General features: G+C 41.5%; 1 protein-coding gene across 2 annotated transcripts in view; it reads left to right on the forward strand.

Annotated features, from left to right (window-relative positions):
• mtor (mechanistic target of rapamycin kinase) overlaps positions 1 to 22,789 on the forward strand; it is a 156,894-nt gene extending 134,105 nt beyond the window's left edge. For both annotated transcript variants that reach the window (XM_055024320.1, XM_055024319.1), the window contains exons 47-58: positions 2,391 to 2,526; positions 11,387 to 11,534; positions 11,638 to 11,760; positions 14,827 to 14,909; positions 14,984 to 15,056; positions 15,138 to 15,212; positions 16,237 to 16,372; positions 17,830 to 17,895; positions 17,978 to 18,058; positions 18,169 to 18,249; positions 18,394 to 18,499; positions 21,052 to 22,789. In XM_055024320.1, the coding sequence (XP_054880295.1) occupies positions 2,391 to 2,526; positions 11,387 to 11,534; positions 11,638 to 11,760; positions 14,827 to 14,909; positions 14,984 to 15,056; positions 15,138 to 15,212; positions 16,237 to 16,372; positions 17,830 to 17,895; positions 17,978 to 18,058; positions 18,169 to 18,249; positions 18,394 to 18,499; positions 21,052 to 21,067 (1,124 nt within the window). In that variant the 3' untranslated portion in view covers positions 21,068 to 22,789. The remainder of the gene's footprint in view (positions 1 to 2,390; positions 2,527 to 11,386; positions 11,535 to 11,637; positions 11,761 to 14,826; positions 14,910 to 14,983; positions 15,057 to 15,137; positions 15,213 to 16,236; positions 16,373 to 17,829; positions 17,896 to 17,977; positions 18,059 to 18,168; positions 18,250 to 18,393; positions 18,500 to 21,051) is intronic.
• The last annotated feature ends 506 nt before the right edge of the window (positions 22,790 to 23,295 follow it).

Raw genomic sequence — 23,295 nt, forward strand, 5'->3', positions numbered from 1 at the left:
CAAGACTTCAAATTAAGAGTTGTCACAGCGACGCAGAAGGCTTAAATTTAACACCGACACTCAATGCGCTTGGAGGATGAGCACTACAGGAAATGCTGCCTGTTGGTGAAATTATGGGTTATTCATCAATTAATTTTTCTCAAGCACAGGTCTGGCAGTCTGATGGCAGTCCAGCTCCTTCAGAGGATAAAACGTCATCCAAAGTACTTCAGATCTATTTTTAATAGTTTTACACGTTTTTATTTTACTCAGTTTTGACCTGAAATATTCAACTTTAGTGTCCATTAGTTTTAGCAATTTGTCTGCTAGCTTAGCAGACAAATGGCTTATTTTTCAGAAATGTTTAGTTTCAGTTTAGTTTTTATTAATTTCAGTTCTACACAGTAAAAACACAGAATCTTTCCAAATAATTTTGTCAAATTTGTGTAAATATCTTAAAAACTATATCTTAAAATATCTTAACAAGAATTACATAAAAAACTGAAAATCAACACAGTTTATAGAAAATGTGTTCTCTTAGAACAAGTGACCGACCAAACATAAACAGCAAATAAAGATGGCTTAAAGCATTTCGTAATTTCTTTTTTTTATCTGTGAAATCTGCTATATAAATATAATTGACTTAGTTAATTATTAATGGCAGAATAACTTTCAAAAGTTCAGCAAACAAGTAACTCACTCAGTCAAAGCAGGTTTTGTTTGAGCTTTTCTTGTGGAGGTCTATAAAAATAGACCTTTTTTGGGAAATATTTATCTTGGATATAAAAAGAATACAGTAATAACACTGTAGGAGAGGTAGTTTTTATAAATTTTAATAAACTACTCTCACAGGAATGTCGCCATGTTGTTTACGCTGCAATGCATTCTGGGTAAATGATGTGCAATAGTAAAACTGTCTGGCTCCTCCAGTCAAAACAGTGATGAGTAACGTTATGAAGCCTTTTTCAGTTTGTTCCGGAGCTCTTTGAAATAAATTGGAATGTAGAAATCACAAGAGGAAATGAAAATAAGGAGGACCAAACAGAGGAAGAGGACACAGGTGGCCGTAGGAACTGCTGGTGTTTTGCTGCAGCTGCCTTCAGTTTCGTAAATGAAACAATGAATGACGGGTACCTCTGGTCAGACAGCGTGATCCGGTAGGTACTTCTGTAGCTCTGTGTCCAGACTTTGCCACCGGCACCGGACCTCCATGGGCCCGGTTGTCAGTGGTGACAGTACCACAGGGAGAATCACTCCTGTTACCATCTGAAAGAGCGTCCAACTCTGCCTGTGAGCACGGCATTAATTCTTAGCTCGTCAAGGTAACATCACCTGTTAAAACCTTCGTAGGTTCTGCTGGTATAAATGACTCAAAGTGTTCTGGAGAAATGTCCAGGGTCCAGATTAGGTCCTTCAAAAGTTGTGCTCCACTCTGGCTCTGGCACTGTGCTTTTCTTTCTTTCATGTGGGAAATTGTCCACATTTGCCTCAAGTTCTATTTTTATGTTTTTAAATTAAAGTGGATAGTGTCACAGGGTGTCATTATTGAAAATGAGTTCTTTATCAAATGCAATCTGATAAAAAACTACTCTGGTACAGTTAGGCATCCTGTGTTGACTCTGTAGATTCCAGTCAGAATGAACCGTGATGCGTCATGAACCTATCGGTGAAAAAATGGCGGCCTCCATGGGTAAAATATAACAAAAGATGTACAGTTTTCAAGTAATTATGAGTTTTGTCGTATCACACACAGCAATTTTTTAGGTCATAGGAAAATTGCAACATATTTAGGCTAACATGTTCAACTAGTCGTGTTGAACATGTTGGCCTAAAGTAGAATTCATTCTACCGTAAGACAGTCTTACCTCAAACTACTTCTGTTCAAAGCAATCCTGAAAACACATTAATAGGTTTCATAATCAAAAACTAACCACGTTTGCTATTAGTTTAGTTGAGTTAGTTTGGTGAACCCTCTTTACGTTTCTTTAATTTTAGTTTTATTTTTTTATTCTAATTTTTATTAGTTCCAGTTTTTTTATTTTATTTCTCAAAGCAGCCACTGTGTGTTCTTTCTTCTTTATAGCAAGTGAATAAAGCTTCTATTGTCTTCATTCTTTCTTCAAACTCTGCTGTCCCATTTTCACCATTTTAGTGGCATATTTTCACCCCAGGTGTCAGAAATAATATATCTTTAGGTATTGCATTGTCATTAGATATTCTGGTGAAATGAGAGAACTGCTTTAAGCTGTACTTTAGGACTAATTCGTTTCTTATGAAATAATTTATCGTTCAGCCAGACACGACCTTAGGTTCTGCTGCTGCAGAACAGCATCTGTATGACTACTGTTACCTAATATCATAGCTCCCTCTGAGTAAAACATCAATAATGTATGCTGTGGCTCCCTCTGCAGGAAGCAACGGCCATGAATTCATGTTCCTGCTGAAAGGCCATGAGGACCTGAGGCAGGACGAGAGAGTCATGCAGCTGTTTGGCCTGGTCAACACACTGCTGGCCAACGACCCAGCATCTCTGCGCAAAAACCTCAGGTACACACACAGGCTGCAGACAGACACAGGTTGTGTCCTCTCCAGCATCCACAAGATGTAGATCAGATGAAGGGAGAAACAGAGAAATGTCTTTACCATCTGAAACACAAGTCCTTGTGCTTTTTTAAAAAAGTCATGTTTTCCATGTTTTTTTTTTAAAAAGTCATGGAAAATGTCATGATCAACTTATACATGGTAGATAAGAAATCTAAAGAAACCTTGGTTCATAAATAAGATCTTAAAGGGGTGGTATTATTAATAGCACAATTAAGTAACTATGTTACCCTCTGTTGGTTTAAAAATTACAGATCAAACATGAATTCAAAGAAGTTTGACTTCCTAAGTTGATGCCTTGAAATTGGGCTTTTAAGGAACCTGACTCTTCCTAAAATCTGCCTTCACTGCGTCATTACAACAATGCTTTTATCTTTTATTCTGTTTACATATAAAAAAAAAAAAAATTCCCTTCTCACCCACCGCGGGTGGTTCTCATCCTCTGAACTCGGGTCCTCTACCAGAGGCCTGGGAGCTTGAGGGTCCTGCAGTATCTTGGCTGTGCCAAGGACTGCACATTTCTGGACTGAGATGTCTGATGTTGTTCCTGGGATCTGTTGTAGCCACTGCTCCAGTTTGGGGGTTACTGCCCCGAGGGCCCCAATGACCACAGGCACCACTGTGGTCTTCACCTTCCAGGCCCTCTCCAGTTCTTCCCTGAGGACCTGGTATTTCTCCAGTTTCTCGTGCTCCTTTTTCCTGATGTTGCAATCACTTGGTATTGCTACATCTACCACAACGGCTTTCCTCTGTTGTTTATCCACTACGACAATGTCTGGTTGGTTCGCCATTACCGTTTTGTCTGTCTGGATCTGGAAATCTCACAGGATCTTACCTCTGGCATTCTCCACCACCTTTGGGGGTGTTTCCCACTTTGATCTCGGGGTTTCCAGTCCATATTCTGCACAGATGTTTCTGTACACTATGCCTGCCACTTGGTTATGTCGTTCCATGTACGCTTTCCCTGCCAGTATCTTGCACCCTGCTGTGATGTGCTGGACTGTCTCAGGGCCTCCTTGCACAACCTACACCTTGGGTCTTGTCTGGTGTGGTAGATCTGGGCCTCTATTGCTCTGGTGTTTAGGGCATGTTCCTGGGCGGCCAGGAAGAGGGCCTCTGTGCTGTCCTTGAGTCCAGCTTTTTCCAGCCATTGATAGGATTTACTGATATCAGCCCCTTGGGTTATTTGCTGGTGGTACATCCCATGTAGGGGCTTGTCCTCCCATGATGGTATCTCTGGCACCTCAACCTCCGCTCCCTGTTGTCTAAGACATTCACTGAGCACATTGTCTGTTCAGGCTTTGTCCCTGATGTATCTATGGATCTTAGATGTTTCGTCCTGGACAGTGGTTCTCACACTCACTAGTCGTCTGCCTCCTTCCTTGCGGCTCGTGTACAGTCTCAGGGTGCTGGATTTGGGATGGAACCCTCCATGCATCGTTAGTGGCTTTCTAGTCTTAATATCTGTGGCTTTTATCTCCTCCTTTGGCCAGCTAATTATTACAGCAGGGTATCTGATTACTGGCAGGGCATAGCTGTTTATCGCACGGATTTTGTTCTTGCCATTGAGCTGGCTTCTCAGGACTTGCCTTATTCGTTGGAGGTATTTAGCTGTGGCTCCTTTCCTTGTGGCCTCATCGAGGTTGCCATTTGCTTGTGGTATACCTAGGTACTTGTAGCTGTCCTCGATGTCTGCTATTGTTCCTTGTGGGAGTGAGACTCCTTCTGTGCGGATCACCTTCCCCCTCTTTGTGATCAGCCGACCACACTTCTCTAGTCCGAATGACATCCCAATGTCAGTGCTGTAGATCCTGGTGGTGTGGATCAGTGAGTCGATGTCTCGCTCACTCTTGGCATACAGCTTGATGTCATCCATGTATAGAAGGTGACTGATGTTGGCCCCATTTTTGAGTCGGTATCCGTAGCCAGTCTTGTTCATAATTTGGCTGAGGGGGTTCAGGCCTATGCAGAACAGTAGTGGGGACAGAGCATCTCCTTGGTATATGCCACATTTGATGGACACTTGTGCAAGTGGTTTGCAGTTGGCTTCAAGGGTGGTTTTCCACAGCCTCATCGAGTTTGCAATGAAGGCTCTCAGAATCTTGTTGATGTTATACATCTCTAGGCATTCAATGATCCAAGTATGTGGCATTGAGTCATAGGCTTTCTTGTAATCAATCCAAGCCATGCACAGGTTGGTGTATCGGGTTTTGCAGTCTCGGGCAACTGTGCGGTCTACGAGGAGTTGGTGTTTGGCTCCTCTGCTATTTACACCGATACCCTTTTGTGCCGTGCTCATGTGTTTATCCATGTGTTTGCTTATCTTGGCCGCTATGATGCCTGACATGAGCTTCCAGGTTGTGGAGAGGCAGGTTATTGGTCGGTAGTTGGGTGGGACTGGACCCTTTCATGGTTCCTTCTGGATTAGGATTGTCCGTCCTTCAGTTAACCATTCAGGGTGAGTCCCACTTTGTAGCAGCTGGTTGATTTGGGCTGCCAATCGCTCATGGAGAGCAGTGAGTTTCTTTAGCCAGTAGGCATGGATCATGTCAGGCCCTGGTGCTGTCCAGTTTTTCATACCTGAGACTCTTTCTTGAACAACTGTCACAGTGATGGTTACTGGGGCTTGCTCAGGGAGGTTGCTGTGGTCCTCTCGTACTTTCTGGGTACAATTTGCATTGTACCCTTGTGGAGCTCTGACAGTTGGCTCACTTCCCTCCTTGTTACCTTGATTTTAGCCTCTAACCGTCTTTTCCATGGTGGGTATTGGGTCTCATGGTTGCTCTTGAGAGCAACCATGATCACTGATGTCATCCATGTAGCGTCTCAAAGATCACTGATGCTGAGTGTAGATCAGCTCATTGTTGTTCTCAATGCTGCATTCACATTCTCAATGAGACTTTCTGATGGTACTTCACTCAGCCGTTGTAATTGGCGCCGAGGAGGTCGGGTTGTCATTTGGGTCATGATTCTCTCTCTCAGGTCAGCAGCTGTCTCGTTCAGCTCTGTTTCGCTCATTGGGGCCGTGTATCCCCTCACTGGGTGGGGACTTGTAGTTAAGTCCCCACAGTTCTGACATCCGGGTTCCTCCCTTTTGCCGTAGCATTTGTGTTGTATCTCGTCAATCTCAAGTTGTGATAGCAGTTGCCGTTTGCGGATGTTGGACCACTGAGCTACTAGTTGTTTAGCGCTTAGTGTTGACTGGGGATGTCAAAGTAACCATTCCTTCCCCAGTCTTTGCATGTAACCTCTCTGACTAGGGTTACTTGAGTAGTAGCATTCCAACAGATCCACATTTTCATCTCTCGCCCATTTCCGTCTTGTTCCAGTAGCCCATTTGTCATCAAGGTGCTCTGGTTCCCCAACACCTGACGCAGACCTTGTTTGGCCGGGCGACTACAAGTCCCCACCCAGTGAGGGGTTACACGGCCCCAATGAGCGAAACAGAGCTGAACGAGACAGCTGCTGACCTGAGAGAGAGAATCATGACCCGAATGACAACCAGGCCTCCTCGGCGCCAATTACAACGGCTGAGTGAAGTACCATCAGAAAGTCTCATTGAGAATGTGAATGCAGCATTGAGAACGATCCCTACCAACACCATAACAGAAACCAATGAGCTGATCTACAACTCAGCATCAGTGATCCTTGAGATACTTGGCTATAAGAGCAACCATGAGACCCAATACCCACCATGGAAAAGACGGTTAGAGGCTAAAATCAAGGTAACAAGAAGGGAAGTGAGCCAACTGTCAGAGCTCCACAAGGGTACAATGAAAAGACCAGTACCCAGAAAGTACAGGCAGATGCCCATACCTGAAGCACTTGAAACTGCCAAACAGAGGCTCCAAGCCTTGGCCAGCCGCCTAAAGAGATACACAAGGGAGAATGAATCCAGAAGGATTAACCGGCTCTTCTCCACTCAACCAGCTAAGGTGTACTCTCAATGGCAGGGTAATAACAACAGAGCAGACCCACCAAGGCTGGAGACTGAACAATACTGGAAAGGCATATGGGAAAGGGAGGCGTCCCACAACAGCAATGCACAGTGGTTGATCTCTCTACGAGAGGACCACAGCAACCTCCCTGAGCAAGCCCCGGTAACCATCACTGTGACAGATGTTCAAGAAAGAGTCTCAGGTATGAAAAACTGGACAGCACCAGCGCCTGACATGATCCATGCCTACTGGCTAAAGAAACTCACTGCTCTCCATGAGCGACTGGCAGGCCAAATGAACCAGCTGCTACAAAGTGGGACTCACCCTGAATGGTTAACTGAAGGGCGGACAATCCTAATCCAGAAGGATCCATCAAAGGGTCCAGTCCCACCCAACTACCGACCAATAACCTGCCTCTCCACAACCTGGAAGCTCATGTCAGGCATCATAGCGGCCAAGATAAGCAAACACATGGATAAACACATGAGCACGGCACAGAAGGGTATCGGTGTAAATACCAGAGGAGCCAAACACCAACTCCTCGTAGACCGCACAGTTGCCCGAGACTGCAAAACCCGACACACCAACCTGTGCATGGCTTGGATCGATTACAAGAAAGCCTATGACTCAATGCCGCATACTTGGATCATTGAATGCCTAGAGATGTATAACATCAACAGGATTCTGAGAGCCTTCATTGCAAACTCGATGAAGCTGTGGAAAACCACGCTTGAAGCCAACTGCAAACCACTTGCACAAGTGTCCATCAAATGTGGCATATACCAAGGAGATGCTCTGTCCCTGCTACTGTTCTGCATAGGCCTGAACCCCCTCAGCCAAATTATCAACAAGACTGGCTACGGATACCGACTCAAAAATGGGGCCAACATCAGTCACCTCCTCTAGATGGATGACATCAAGCTGTATGCCAAGAGTGAGCGAGACGTCGACTCACTGATCCACACCACCAGGATCTACAGCACTGACATTGGGATGTCATTCGGACTAGAGAAGTGTGGTCGGCTGATCACAAAGAGGGGGAAGGTGATCCACACAGAAGGAGTCTCACTCCCACAAGGAACAATAGCAGACATAGAGGACAGTTACAAGTACCTAGGTATACCACAAGCAAATGGCAACCTCGATGAGACCACAAGGAAAGGAGCCACAGCTAAATACCTCCAACGAATAAGGCAAGTCCTGAGAAGCCAGCTCAATGGCAAGAACAAAATCCGTGCGATAAACAGCTATGCCCTGCCAGTAATCAGATACCCTGCTGGAATAATCAGCTGGCCAAAGGAGGAGATAAAAGCCACAGATATTAAGACTAGAAATCTACTAACCATGCATGGAGGGTTCCATCCCAAATCCAGCACCCTGAGACTGTACACGAGCCGCAAGGACGGAGGCAGAGGACTAGTGAGTGTGAGAACCACTGTCCAGTACGAAACAACTAAGATCCATAAATACATCAGGGACAAAGCCTCAACAGACAATGTGCTCAGTGAATGTCTCAGACAACAGGGAACGGAGGTTGAGGTGCCAGAGATACCATACACCAGACAAGACCCAATGTGTAGGTTGTGCAAGGAGGCCCCTGAGACAGTCCAGCACATCACAGCAGGGTGCAAGATACTGGCAGGAAAGCGTACATGGAGCGACATAACCAAGTGGCAGGCATAGTGTACAGAAACATCTGTGCAGAATATGGACTGGAAACCCCGAGATCAAAGTGGGAAACACCCCAAAGGTGGTGGAGAACGCCAGAGCTAAGATCCTGTGGGACTTCCAGATCCAGACAGACAAAATGGTAATGGCGAACCAACCAGACATTGTCGTAGTGGATAAACATCAGAGGAAAGCCGTTGTGGTAGATGTAGCAATACCAAGTGATTGCAACATCAGGAAAAAGGAGCACGAGAAACTGGAGAAATACCAGGGCCTCAGGGAAGAACTGGAGAGGGCCTGGAAGGTGAAGACCACAGTGGTGCCTGTGGTCATCGGGGCCCTCGGGGCAGTAACCCCCAAACTGGAGCAGTGGCTACAACAGATCCCAGGAACAACATCAGACATCTCAGTCCAGAAATGTGCAGTCCTTGGCACAGCCAAGATACTGCGCAGAACCCTCAAGCTCCCAGGCCTCTGGTAGAGGACCCGAGCTCAGAGGATAAGAACCACCCGCGGTGGGTGAGAAGGGAATTTTATATATATATATATATATATATGACATGATTTTCAGCCCAAAAAATGACTCCAAGACCTCCTTCTGACGTCACAGCCGTGTTGGTGTCACCACCAGTCCACTACTGCGTCCATCTGGACCATCAAGGGTTGCACAGCAGTCATCAGTGAACAAGTCTGTTTGAATGAGTCTTCATGTACGGCTGGGCCCACTGCAAGCGTTTCTACTTGTCAGCTGGTTAGGGGTGGCCAAATAATAGGTTCATGCACCGCAAGCCTCTGGAGCATCCTCCACCTTGAGGTTCAAGAGGAACCAGCAGCTTCAAATAACTGTCTGCTGCTTTGTAAGGGCATTTTAACAGCTGCTCTCTTAATCCCATGAATTTGTCTAACAGAAAACTTCCTCATTATGCCTTTATCTGTACAAATCCATCTTTGTTCCGAATCAGCCACAAAACTCTTCACAGTACGATAACACTTCAGTTTCTTTAAATATCTAATATTTTCATACCTTGTCATACGACACTACACTATGATGATTTTCGTCAGCAGAGATCCTGTCCCTTTCCTATATTGCTTGAAACCTGTGGCCTGTAATCAGAACTGTGACAATAACAATAATAATAATAATGGAGGAACTGGGTTCAGGTCTAAGAAAGGAATTCAAATAATTTAATCTACTTACAAGGAGATCTACTTACAAATCTGGACCATTTGTAAATAGATTTTCTTTAATTGAGCTCTCCATACAAACTAATCAACCAGCTCTCTGAAATTAGTTATAGTGATTCAAAGAGCCTTGACACACAATATTATCAATAAATTTAAAAGCACAACAAAAAAAATCTAATCTTTATGACACTTAAATCCAATTTGCATAATAATTTGAAACATGTTATACATTCAGTGAAATAAACCAAACCCTTTGAGCAACCTGTTCTCCTGGGTTGCTCAGGAGAACCCATGCAACTAGTGAATGTATTCAGTAGTTCTTGCATGAAATGACACAAAACCTCTGAAGAAGATACTGAGCTCAACTAACAGCTTTATCAAATCTAAACAAAAATCTGTGGTTTCAGATTTTTGGAGGATTTTTTGACTTAAGTGTTGCTTCTGGTTGTATTTACCCAGAATACATTGCATTACAGTTTGCTTCGTGCTTTTGTCAGCAGTATCCAGTCCACTTGACAGTCACATATGCATTTCAACCAAACTAAGGCCCTAACCCTACTCTAATAAACCAAACTCTTTAATCAAAGGCGGGTGTGAATGAACTCTTACCTTTAAAAAAAAAAAGTTCAGTTTAAGTGGGCACTGCTAGACTTTTAAGAATCAAACATTCTTAATCAGAAGTTCTCTTCTGATCAGCTATGCAATTCTTTCTCCAGCTTGTTTTACCGCTTGAAAAGTATCTTTTCCTGTGTAAAAATACAAAAAAAAATAACCAGCAGGTTATTTTATTTTTTATTTTTTTTTTGTCGTTTCAAAATGCCAAGCTACAGTACAAAACGCTTCTGATTTTTAAAGAATAATAATAGAAACGTACACTTTATTGTAAATTACTTTAACAGCTGGTATACAGATGGAAACGATTACTTTTTTATTACTACTTCATGTTATCAGAACTGTTCTGATAACATGAAGTACGCCAAAAAATATAAAACAGCTGAACATGGGGGCTCAATCTAAAGCAATTCAAGAGCAGATAAGAAGCATCTGAAGCTTTGGGTCTCCAGTGAGCCTCCATGCCAACCACTTATCCACTAAAGGAGAGAAGAACAGCCAGCACCAGATTTACCTCACAGCAGGAGATCGCAAAAGAACTCAGAGGGACATCCGAAGCACATACAACCTCACTTGTCCTAGGTGAAATCAGACTTCTTGTTTCAGCAAAAATATTGGGTGAAAATGGATTCCAACGCGAAAACCACTGCTGGTCAAAAAAGGCTGATTGTTCTTAATCAGCTACAAAACTCTTCACAGTACAATAACACTTCAGTTTTGGTTAAATATTTAATGTTTTCATTAGATATTTAACCAAATATCTGATGATTTTTGTCAGCAGAGATCCTTTCTCTTTCCCATATTGCTTGAAACCTGTGGCCTGCTTAAAAATGTGGAACATCCTTCTGCAGTAGATTTCCTTTAATTGAGCTCACCAGACAAACTAATCAAACAGCTCTCTGAAATTAACTATAGTGATTCAAAGAGCCCTGACACACAATATCATCTATAAATTTAATAGCACAAAAAATTTAATCTTTGACACTTTAATAATTGTATAATAATTTGGAACATGGCATTTATATGGAATAACAACTGATATATTTGTTAAAATAATTACCCAGATTCTGTAATGATTTATCATTGAATCAAGAATAGTGCATGTCTTATCATGTTTTTATGGTTGTCCTGCTTGTCCATTTCTTATCTGTCCTCCATGAATCTTTCAGTGTATTCGTCCGTCCATCTCTCTGTCTGTCCATCAGTTTTTGTCCATTCGTCTCCCTGTACTTGTTGCTTTTTGCAGGCTGTGTCCTGGATGACGTTTGTGATTTTCTAGAAGTTTTGTCTTTACAGCTCCAGGTCTTCATGGGAAGCTTTAAGTCTTAATGCACATCTTTGTTTTCCACACGCTGATTCCTCAGACAAACTAACGGCTGGATGTGACTGTTTGTGTCCATCAGCATTCAGCGCTACGCCGTCATCCCTCTTTCCACCAACTCGGGCTTGATTGGCTGGGTGCCTCACTGTGACACGCTGCACGCCCTCATCAGGGACTACAGAGAGAAGAAAAAGATTTTGCTCAACATTGAACATCGCATTATGCTCAGAGTGAGAATTCACCTAAAAGTTTGAATAAGATTACTTTTTGTTTTTAAATGTGTAGAAACAGCCGGAATTGGACACAGATTGGTTTGACCTGGGCTTGTTTCAGATGGCGCCGGACTACGACCATCTGACACTGATGGAGAAGGTAGAGGTGTTTGAGCACGCCGTCAACAACACGGCTGGAGATGACCTGGCCAAGCTCCTGTGGCTCAAGAGCCCCAGTTCTGAGGTGCGATGCTGACTCCTAACTAGGGCTGTTGTAAACGAATGTTTTAGCAATCGAGTAATCCATCAATTATTCTTCTAATTAATCGAGTAATCATACAGATAAAATGAAATATTAGTAAATCTAGCATAACACCAATGTTAATATTTGATATTAACATCAGTCCAATTTTTTTTATATTTGAGCATTCCTAACAATTACTTTCCTGTAATTTAGAAAATTAACCTGTAACAATAAGACAGGTTTCTAAGTTAACCTGAAGAAAAGTTATACAAGAATCTGAAATTAAATTCAAGTTAATAAAAAAGAGGCAGGCTCTAAAATACGCTTATAAAAAATGTCTATACTCCAGCTTTTAGTTTGTCAATTTTATAGATTAAGTCTAACTTTTCCCATCTATTAATTGCTTTTGTGTCCATGTTACTGATGGGATTTGTAATCTTACACCTTTGTTCGCCTTATCTGGACATAGCTGGTAGAATCTAATCTACCAGCTATGTACCACCACGATGTACTCTGTTACCCATTTGTTCAGACGGGGATTATTTGAAATTTATTGTGCGGTTCGTCCGTAAAGCTACGCTTACACCAGGGGTGGCCAAACTTTTTGAGACCAAGATCTAGTTTTTTTCTCACCAGCCGGCTGAGATCTACCTCATGACACAAAGACATAAAAATTGTAAATTAAACCCTATTGACTCATTTTCTATACGAATATACATCAGTTATATCAGAAATGATAAAGTGATAGAAAACCTGATGCAGTTTCTTCCTCACTGGGAGCAGGTTACTGGTTTCTCTGTCAGAAGCTGGTTGCAAAACTGAGGCCAGCAGGTGTCAGTCAGTTATGGTAGATGTGAATGTGGTTTGATGACCTCAGTATGAGAAACTACAGAGTGATGGGAGGAACCAAAGAGCTCTGCAGAGATAAAGGCAAATCTTCTGAATTTGGGATATAATTCATTTAATTTCACATAATTATTGTGGTAGAAGCCATTTGTTTGTTAAAACTTAATCAAATATATTTGTCTTATTTGATGTTTGTTGTGACGTTTACTGCTAACAAACGAGGTTATTAGTCCAAGTTTGTCGTTTATTCCAGCGGCTGTGATGAACCACGGCAAAGGTAAACAAAAATAAAATAACCCAAACAGGCGATCAACTCAGAACCACTCACACCTTTTTACTCTCTCTCTCCCTTTGCCGTTAAGCACACCTGTTGCCGCAGCAACCGCCTGTGCCCCGCAAGCCGAGCAGAGATTGTTAAAAACATAACATTCAGTCCGTTACGATATCAGGCTTCCAGGCTTGATATTTAGTTATTGATTATTAATAAGCCTCTCATAAACACAGCAGTGGTTGATTAGCTCATTTAAACTCCTATTTTGATAAGGGTTTGATAAGGCAGGCTTGTCCCACCATTTGCACTGAACCAGCATGTGATGGGGTTCTCTTATGGCTTGGGCAACCAAAACAAAACCAAGGCCAGAGATCACTTCAGTGAAATTTATTTATAGTCTGAATTCCCTGGACTGTTTATTGGACAAACCACACAAGAATTTAGTGGTTATGTCACTTGGCTTTGGATGTTTTTTTGTTGTTGTTTTTTTTGTCATGCTTTTGGTTGTGTGAAATCTTATTGGTGTCGACAAATGTTGAGATATATTAATGCAGAGAACAAAGATGAAGAAAAGACGTCCAAGGCAGGTTGAAATCAAAACAGCAGTACCTTCATTCAGAGTGTATCACCTCCAGTGTGAGTTCTCTAGAGTCTAGCTGCAGACTGCCTCTCTGTTGACCAGGGCCCTGCTTTTAAAGCCTGAGGCTCCACCCACATGAAGTCAAATCAAGAAAACAAAACAAAAACTAAGCAATTACTCCTGTCTCAAATAAATTCTTAAAGTATACAAAATAATTAATAATAATAATAATAATAATAAAGAATAAATAAATAAAATTGTAATACAAAAAATACAATAATCTAACAGCAAATAGTACGTTCTGATGACGTCATCACATCACGCAACTCTCTCCTGGTGTGTCACAATCTGGAAACAAAGAAGCCAGTTGAAAATAAACCCAGAAAAATGTTTGAGACTGAAAATGTCAGATCAGAATAAATGTTAACTGAAGCGGGAATACCGCTAGTGCACCCACAATGAACCGCGCCAGTTTAAGCTGCAAGAAAAAGTAAGTTAGCGATTGTGTATGTTTGTGTGTGTGCGGGCGTGCTAACGCGGTCTCTTTAATTAGGTCTTAGCTTGTGACGGCTCCTCCGTCACACAGCAGCTCCCGGAGGAAAAAGGCTGCCGTACTCCAGGGATGGCACCATTCATTTTAAGGACACTTATTGGTATCCTACTGTCATCAATGAATAAAATTCCCACGGCCCGAACTTGAAAATTAGACATTATGCTGCTAACACTTGGCTCTCGTCAACAACTCATAGGCGGAAGTGAGAGCTCTGCGCAACGCAAATAATAACCCGATTGGAACTTGGTGAGCTAAATAATAAAAGGAGTTTCGAGGCAGATACATTTTCCTCGAGGAATTTCAAAGAGACTTTCACCATTAAACATAATAAAGTAACCAATTATGAAACGAGAAATAAACATTACAGTCATCAAAATCATTGAATATGTTGATCAATGTTCCAGTTATTATGAATCAAAGGAAGCTAACCAAACAGAGGAGCAGCATTCAACTTCTATGATCCACTAATCTGGAAAACATCCAAAACACCCACTTCCTTTAAATCTAGACTAAAACCCTCCTGGTTGGAGCTGATTCTGAGCCATAATCAGTGAATCATCAATCAATCAATCAATTGATGTTTGTTACATATGTTTGTTACAATTGGTGACTGTCTGATAATCATATTGATACAAATCAATATGATTGATTGATTAATTGGATTTCTAAACTCCCAGCAGGATTGTAAAGTGTCTTCCTCTCAGTGAAGGACTGTGGATCCTGTTCAATCCGCTCCATCTCCCTGGTTTAAGTCGGAACATGAGTTTTATTTACCTGCATTGGATTTTTTGAGGAAGGATGTTACCTGTGTTCCAGGTGTGGTTTGACAGGAGAACCAACTACACGCGTTCCCTGGCTGTGATGTCCATGGTGGGTTACATCCTGGGCCTGGGCGACAGGTGAGCTTGCCCTCATCAACACAAATCTTCTCTATAACCATAAAGCAACTAACGGTGCACTTTCTGTTACCCAGACATCCATCCAACTTGATGCTAGATCGCCTCAGCGGCAAGATCCTCCACATTGACTTTGGAGACTGTTTTGAAGTGAGCAGTAATGTTTTTCAATCCGACACAGTTGTTTTCTGTGATTAGTCAGAAACTCACCTGTATGCTATCGCTGGCCAGGTGGCGATGACCAGGGAGAAGTTTCCTGAGAAGATTCCATTCAGACTCACGAGGATGCTAACCAATGCCATGGAGGTAATGATGTTGGGAACGCTGAGAGGGAACGGATGATCTGTGAGGATTTACTGCAGGAGTCTCTGGGCCTTCCAAAATGGTTTCTAATAATTTGGCCAAGAAAGTGGAGAACCAACGTGTTTTTACACAGATTTCAGCAGGGGCTATTTTTAGGTAGAATAATTACATTCATTTTTCACAACAGAATTACACAACTATCAGTAATATCTAATATTTTCTTTTGCATCATTATGTTGGAAACTACCGTATTTTCCGGACTCTAGCCACATCTACAAAGTATAAACAAAAACTTGAAACGTACATAGATGAACCGCGCAGGGCTATAAGCTTCTGGTATCTTTGTCGCTCTCAGTTTTTCACAAGAATGCAGCAGAGGCCTGCATCCTTAATAAATTTGCTATTAAGGATGCAGCCTTCCATCTCTAACTCTGAACCATGGATTTGTTCATGCCGAGTTTATTACAGCGGCTCTATTTCCCTCCTGTGCTGCCAGATTGATAGCTTTCAACTTAAAAGCTGCATCTTATCAACTTGTTAGTGTGATTTCCATGATGAGGGCATATGAGTTTGAAGAAATTTCTCCATCGTGCCTGCAGCCAACTTGTGCTTCTTTTAAATGAAAATGATTTCCAATTTTGACTTCCAATGATTCACTTCCTGCTAAAGAGCTCCCTGGTGGTTGAAGAAAAACCCACAGAAAAGCCACGCTGGGCTATAAGACGCATGGTTCAAAGCGTGTGAAAAAAGTAGCACCTTAGAGTTCGAAAAATACAGTAAGTCCTTTTTTTGGTTTACATAATTCTCCACAAATATAAACTTCCTGCAGAAGAAAACTTGAGATCAATCCTATTTTTATTTTTCTGTTTTTAACAAAATTTATAACTCTAATTTGTTCTTAATGAAGAAGAAAATTAATTTAAAATGAAGTCAAATTTGTCAGAATTTAAGTCAAAGCATCTCAATTCCTATTTGGGACTCACTATTAAACCAAAAACCCTGTTTTTCCATCTGCATGTGTGTGTAGGTGACGGGGTTGGATGGGAATTACAGGATCACCTGCCACACTGTGATGGAGGTCCTGAGGGAGCACAGGGATAGCGTCATGGCTGTCCTGGAGGCCTTCGTCTACGACCCGCTACTCAACTGGAGGCTCATGGACAGTAAGGAGCCGTTGAGCTGTTCTTCCTGACACACACCTCATACACACCCATAAAAACACGGTAAATGACTGCGGCTGCTGAACAAGTTCCAATATTAACATGTTTGCAGATTTTAATTTATTTCAACAGTTTTTGTGTCAAAGTGAATTGGTAATATTCTAGAACTGAAAAAAATAATTGGACTAATCTTGATTAATTGACCATCTTAATTAATTACTGAATTAATTGATTAATTAATTTATTATTAATTGAATTAATTAATTCCTGAATTAATTAATTAATTCATCATTAATTGATTTATTAATTCGTTATTAATTGATTAATTAACTCGTTATTAATTGAATTTATTAATTAATTGATTCAGTAATCAATTAATTGTTAATAGTAGGATACATCCAGTAAAAACAGAATTTTCTGACAAAATAATAGGGCTGTTTTAAACAGATATTTTAGTAATCGAGTAATCTATAGATTGTCCTTATGATTAATCAACTAATCAGATTTTAAAAATCTGTAAAATATTGGTAAATCTAGCATAACACCAGTTTACTATTAGATAGCAACATCAGTCCAATTTTTCATAATTGAGCATTCCTAACATTTACTTTTCAGTAGTTTAGGAAATTAACTTGTAACAATAATTCTAAATTAACCTGAAGAAAAGATATACAAGAATCTGGAATTATACTGAAGCTAATAATAAAGAGGCAGACTCACAAAATCGCTTATAAAAATGTCTGTAATCCAGCTTTTAGTTTATGTATTCATCTTTAGTCAATTTAATAGATGAACTCTACTTTGCCCAGCCACCTTTGTTCGCCACACTCAGAATCTCATCTACCAGCTATGTACCACCACAATGCACTCCGTCACCCGTTTGTTCAGACCAGGATCATATTAAATTTATTGGGCAGTTCATCCGTAAAGCTACACTTACACTGTATGCATCAACTAAACTACTCAGCTGCCCGGTGTGTTCAGTCTATCTGCCTACCTGAATAAATACTCCTGCAGGCTCGTCCCACCATTCGCTCTGAACCAGCAGCTCCCGGAGGAAAAAGGCTGCCGTACTCCAGGGATGGCACCATTCATTTTAAGGATGCTTATTGGTATCCCATAAATGATGAAAACCCAGGGATTGTCAGCAATGAATAAAATCCCCAAGGGCCGAACTTGAAAATTGGACGTTATGCTGCTAACACTTGGCTCTCGTCAACAACTCATAGGCGGAAGTGAGAGCTCTGCGCAACGCAAATAATAACCCGATTGGAACTTGGTGAGCTAAATAATAAAACATAATTTAACAAAGCTTCGAGGTAGATAAATTTTTCTTGAGGAATTTCAATAATCGAGGTACTCAAATCATTCCAGGGTAGTAGAATTTGTCTACTGTCCATTTCAATCAATAGACTGACTGAGAGGCATTTGTATTTCATTAATGAAAACCTGTCTCACAGCAAACACCAAAGGCACCAAGCGTTCCCGAACCAGGACTGACTCGTACACCGCCGGCCAGTCAGTCGGTCAGTAGCATGTAGACTCTAGAGAGAATGACTCCGCTTTAGCAGAAAACACAACCAAACCCTCAAATTTTGTCGTATGCAGAGGCGCTGGATGGCATAGACCTGGGAGAGACCACGCACAAGAAACCTGGGACCACGGTGCCTGAATCCATACACTCCTTCAGTGAGTCCATCTGTTTTTATGGAGCTCCACATGAATGTTATTGTGTTGCAAACAGACTGTAATTTTCTAGATCAGTAATATATTAACCCCAGTATGTTTGTGTTTTAAAGTTGGAGATGGCCTTGTGCAGCCAGAGGCTCTCAACAAGAAAGCCATTCAGATTATCAACCGAGTACGTGACAAACTCACAGGTGGGTTCTGGACTCAGCACTGACCCAAACTGGACGATCACAGCTCGGTTTTTCCTCAACACACTGCTGTACAACAAAACCACCTGAAGGCTCTGAGGAGCCAGTCTCCACATCTAGTCACTCACGCATAGTTTATGTTTTCAGGGCGAGACTTTTCTCACGATGACACGCTGGATGTCCCAACACAAGTAGAGCTCCTCATCAAGCAGGCTACGTCCCATGAAAACTTGTGCCAGTGCTACATCGGATGGTCAGTACTTAGAGATCAGACTGACATTATGATGACTACCAATACTGGATCATTTCCACATCTTTCATGTTTCCAGTCACAAACCTTTTATTAGAATTTCTTTGATAGATCAACAACAAGTAATATTAGCTAGAGGATAGTTTTCAATATTTTTCAATATTTAAAGGGCCAGTATAATGTTTATAACAAGTAACTGTGTTTCCTTCAGTTGTTATAAAAATATTATATATCAAATACGACTTAAATTTAACACCTTGAAATTGGCCCTTTGTCTCTTTATTTTCCTTTTAACTGCTGAAGGAGGAACAGCTCATCCTGCTCTCTCTTGCTCTTACTGATAACTCTGCCTGTGAGTTATTTTTCAAGTGACAGTTTTTATAGTTATATTTACATTATTTACATCTTAACTGGATTACTCCAAACTTAAGGACTGGGGGATTTTCTGACTTTTATTTTTACCTTACTTTTCTTTACCTCCAAGTTAAACCAGGGCAAAATGCCTCAAACTGACCCCAGGACTGACGAAAAGATATACAAGAATCTGGAATTAATATTGTTACTGATCTGACCCCAAGGACATGAGCAGTATTTTACAACGACTTCAGGCTATAGAAATGAAGATTAAACTGCTGGAGGTGAACTTTGAGATCAACGCTAACGGTGGGCAGAACCAAAATGGCGTAAAAGTCAACTTCACGTTCATAATGACATCTATAAAGAAAGACTACGTAACTATCACTCAACACTAAAACATGCAAGGGAGGCTTTCTTTGCAGATGTCATAAAAACATTAACAATGCTGGAGCTTTATTTGCAACAGTTGACAGGCTCACAAACCCTCCTGTGACGTTACCACCTGAACTCAATCTAATGCTGATGGAACAAGTTTTCCAGCTTCTTTTCAGAGAAAATTCAAAAAAATCAGAGGATTAATCTGCACATCAACTCTAAAGCCAGAACCATTGCTGTACCCAAACAAAACAAACAGGAAAAATGACCCATTTTCAACTACTTAATTATAAATTATAAGTCAGTTAAGTTCAAGCTCCTGCCTGTCTGGATGTCCTACCCACACATTTCTTTCAGAAAGTCCTACCTGTTATTGTTACTGATCTGATCCAAATAGTAACTCATCACTTATATCAGGTGTTTTTCCCAGGCTTTGAAAACACCAGTCATCAAACCACTGCTAAAAAAGAACAATCTGGACAAATCACTACTGCAGAATTACAGGCCGACCTCTGACCTCCCATTCATCAGCAAAGTTATTGAAAAAACTGTGTGCAAACAATTAAATAGTTTCCTCATGATGACCAACTGCTTTGACTCTTCTCCAATCTGGTTTTCGTGCTCACCACAGCACGGAGACTGGCCTAGTCAAAGTATTCAATGACATCCATATAAATACGGACTGTGGGAGAACCACAGTGCTGGTTCTGTTGGATCTCAGTGCAGCTTTTGACATTTTACTGAATCGACTGGAGAGTTGGGTTGGACTCTCCGGTTCGGTGCTCGACTGGCTTCAATCTTACATAAAGAACAGGGATTTCTTTGTTTCAATTAGAAAATTCTCATCAAAGAGGTCAAAGGTCACATGTGTTGTATCAACCTTCCAGACCTCTCAGGTTCTGGTTCTGCTCTGCATCCCCAGAACCAGAACCAAAAGAAAAGAAGCAGCTTTCAGCATCTATGCACCAAAAATTTGGAACAAACTTCCAGAAAACTGTAAAACAGCAGAAACCCTGACTTCCTTTAAGTCTCAACTAAAAACACACTTCTTTAAAGTTTTATTTGAAATGTAATATGGAACAATGTATTGTTTATTCTATGTTGCATGACTTTGTGTTTTTGTGTTTATGATGTAAAGCACTTTGAAATGCCTTGCTGCTGAAATGTGCTCTACAAATAAAATTTGATTGATTGATTAAGAAGAAGATCCTGCTCTTCCCGAAGCTCCGTTTCCAGGAAGTCATCCCAACATGGCGGCTCTAATGACCCTTTAACAACATTTTTACCAGCGTTGCTCTAAGCAGTAGTTCGTATAATGCATCAAAGGAAAATAAATTTTTTAAAGATATTTTCTGGTATTTGTAATTTGTTCTAATGGAATAAAAATCTATTAAAAATATTAATCAGATTTGATATAAAAAATATTTTCTTAAAATTGTATTTTTAATGCTTTAACCCAGTGCAATGTTTCTAAGAAGGTTGCAAACTGCATTATGGAGGAGCTTTGCTGTGGTGTAATCTGGAGTCAGGTGGAACAAAAAGCAGGAGCTTCTTCAAGAGACAGAGGCCTGATTTCAAAGTATCAAATTATGAAGTCAACCTTTTTTTCCATCCTGTTTAATAAATGCAGCATTTTTATAACAGCTGAAGGCAACACAGTTACTGTTCTGTAAATATAAGATATTAAAGTTCATCATTATTATGAGACAAAATGTGAAACAGTTTGAGGAATTCATACCATTATTCCACATCTCTACAGCAAGCACCTCATCTGGAGCTACTCAGTTCATTTAATGTTCTAATGTTTTGTTTCTCCCTTCCAGGTGTCCGTTTTGGTGAAGTCACAGCTGGAGGTCTGATAAACCAAGAGGGGAACACAATGGAAAAACTCTCCCTAAAAAAGTCCTGCTGGGAGTGATAACATTTTCTCTTTTCTGTTCAGTGATTGTGTGAATTACCTGTGATATGCTCTGATATTACTGTTTTTACTCCATAATTTATCTATTCAATGCTCAAAACCACTTTCCAAATTTTTAACGTCATAATTATTTGCTAGAAGCTTTCAATGAAGTGCATATTGTGATAAGTTATATTTCTTACAAGCCGAGTTTTTCTTAAAGCCAACCATGCCTTTATCGCTCTGCTAATGTGACGACTGCAGCCATGCTGTTTGCCCGTTGCTAATTGAAACACATTATATACTGTGAGGTATGTTGGTGTGCCATTAAAGCGTGTACAGATCAATGTGTTTGTGCCGAGTTCACAGAACTGAGCTGCTCATCTTCTGCTGCAAGTTTAAACAGAAAGCAAATAAAACGTTCAATAAGAAAAAGCTCCTTGGAAAAGTTTATTTTGCTTTTACAGTTCCTCTGGCAGCCATTGAGGGCGCTCTGACTCTTTACAAAACCCTTCTTCCACTTCTCTAGTCAAGCTTGAAGGAAAAAGAAACATCCTCTATTAGGTTAGAGACGAAAAGAGCAAATCCCACCTTGAAAACAATTAATATGTGTATTTTTTTTATCCAGGCTGAGATGAGACTTGTTTTTTCTGTCGCTGCTGCTATATTTGTCATCTCATAAAATAGCAGAGAAGACTCAAGCTCAACAAGGAGATGCAGCCTTGCACAAATAAAACTGAATCCGATGTTGCAAATTGCAGAGGCAACACAGGAGACAACTATTAATTTGTGCTGTTGTCGTTATCTGCAGAGTGAGGTAGCCTCTGTTCTGTTTGCTCTCATTGCTTTTCCCACTTAATTTCTCCATTTATTTCTCCTCTAAAGGTTAATTACTTACAGAAAGTTAAGGATTAGGGATCAACAGAAAGTAGTCATTGATCTCTTCCCTGCCATGTCTACCTCTACAATGTCACACTCTTTACACAGTGGAACAGAGGTCTGGTGATTATCTGCTCATATTGATCCAGTCCTCTGTTTTTCTCTTGCTTTTCTATTTTTTACTGGCACACTCTTCCCTTTTAGCAACCAAAATCTCATTATCACAAATGTGACTCTTCATAACCAGGGCCACAGTTTCTGCTGTTCCTTTTCTCTTTAGCTTTATTTGTTTGTATTTTTTTACTTTCTAAACTCTGGTAAGTCCCAACCAAGTCAATACCTCAACTTGAACAGTGTTGTTGCGCAACACCTCCCCTTCCCCCTTTCTTCACTCTCTACTCTCTCAGTCTCTACTTCCTCTTCTGAGAGGGGAGATGTGCTACCAGCTCTCCGTCTAACGGGTGAATTGAGTTTCCTAAATCTGCTGTGAACTCCCATGCACCCTCCAGGACCCTGCAGAGGGTGTCGAGCTTGTCCAGTGTTCCACGTCCGGGATAAAAACCACACTGCTCTTCCTGAATCCGAAGTTCAACAATCCGACAGACCTCCTCTCCAGGACCCCTGAATAGACCTTGCCAGGGAGGCTTAAGAGTGTGACCCCTCTATAATTGGAGCACACCCGATGGTCCCCCTTTTTGAACAGGGGTACCACCACCACAGTCTGCCAATCCAGGGGAGCTATTCCCTATGTCCATGTGATATTGCAGAGTCGCGTCAACCAACACAACCTTACAACATCCGGAGCCTAATTGGACGAATCTCATCCAGTGCCACCGAGGAGTTGCCACCGAGGAGTTTTTTAACCACTTCGGCGACCACGTCACAAGAGACTGGACAGCCCGACCCAGAGTTCCCAGGCTCAGCTTCCTCAATGGAAGGCATGTTGATAGTATTGAGGACGTCTTCAAAGTATTCTGCCCACCGGCCCGCAACATCCCGAGGTGAGGTCAGCAGCACACCATCCCCACTATAACCACACTGCTCTTCCTGAATCCGAGGTTCTGCACTCAGGAGGGGCACTGCTTCCCCTCCTGAGACGCCAGATGGTGGACCAGAATCACCTGGAAGCCGTAGGGAAGTGTTTCTCCATGGTCTCTTCAAATTCCTCCCACACCCGAGTTTTTTCCTCAGCAACCACCCGAACCGCATGACACGTCGTTTGTCGGTACCTGTCAGCTGCTTCCGGAGTCCCACAGGCCAAAAAGGCCCGATGGGACTCCTTCTTCAGCCT

Source organism: Poeciliopsis prolifica, unplaced genomic scaffold (assembly GCF_027474105.1).
Source record: "Poeciliopsis prolifica strain line A6 unplaced genomic scaffold, Auburn_PproV2 SCAFFOLD118, whole genome shotgun sequence".
Lineage (NCBI taxonomy): Eukaryota > Metazoa > Chordata > Actinopteri > Cyprinodontiformes > Poeciliidae > Poeciliopsis > Poeciliopsis prolifica.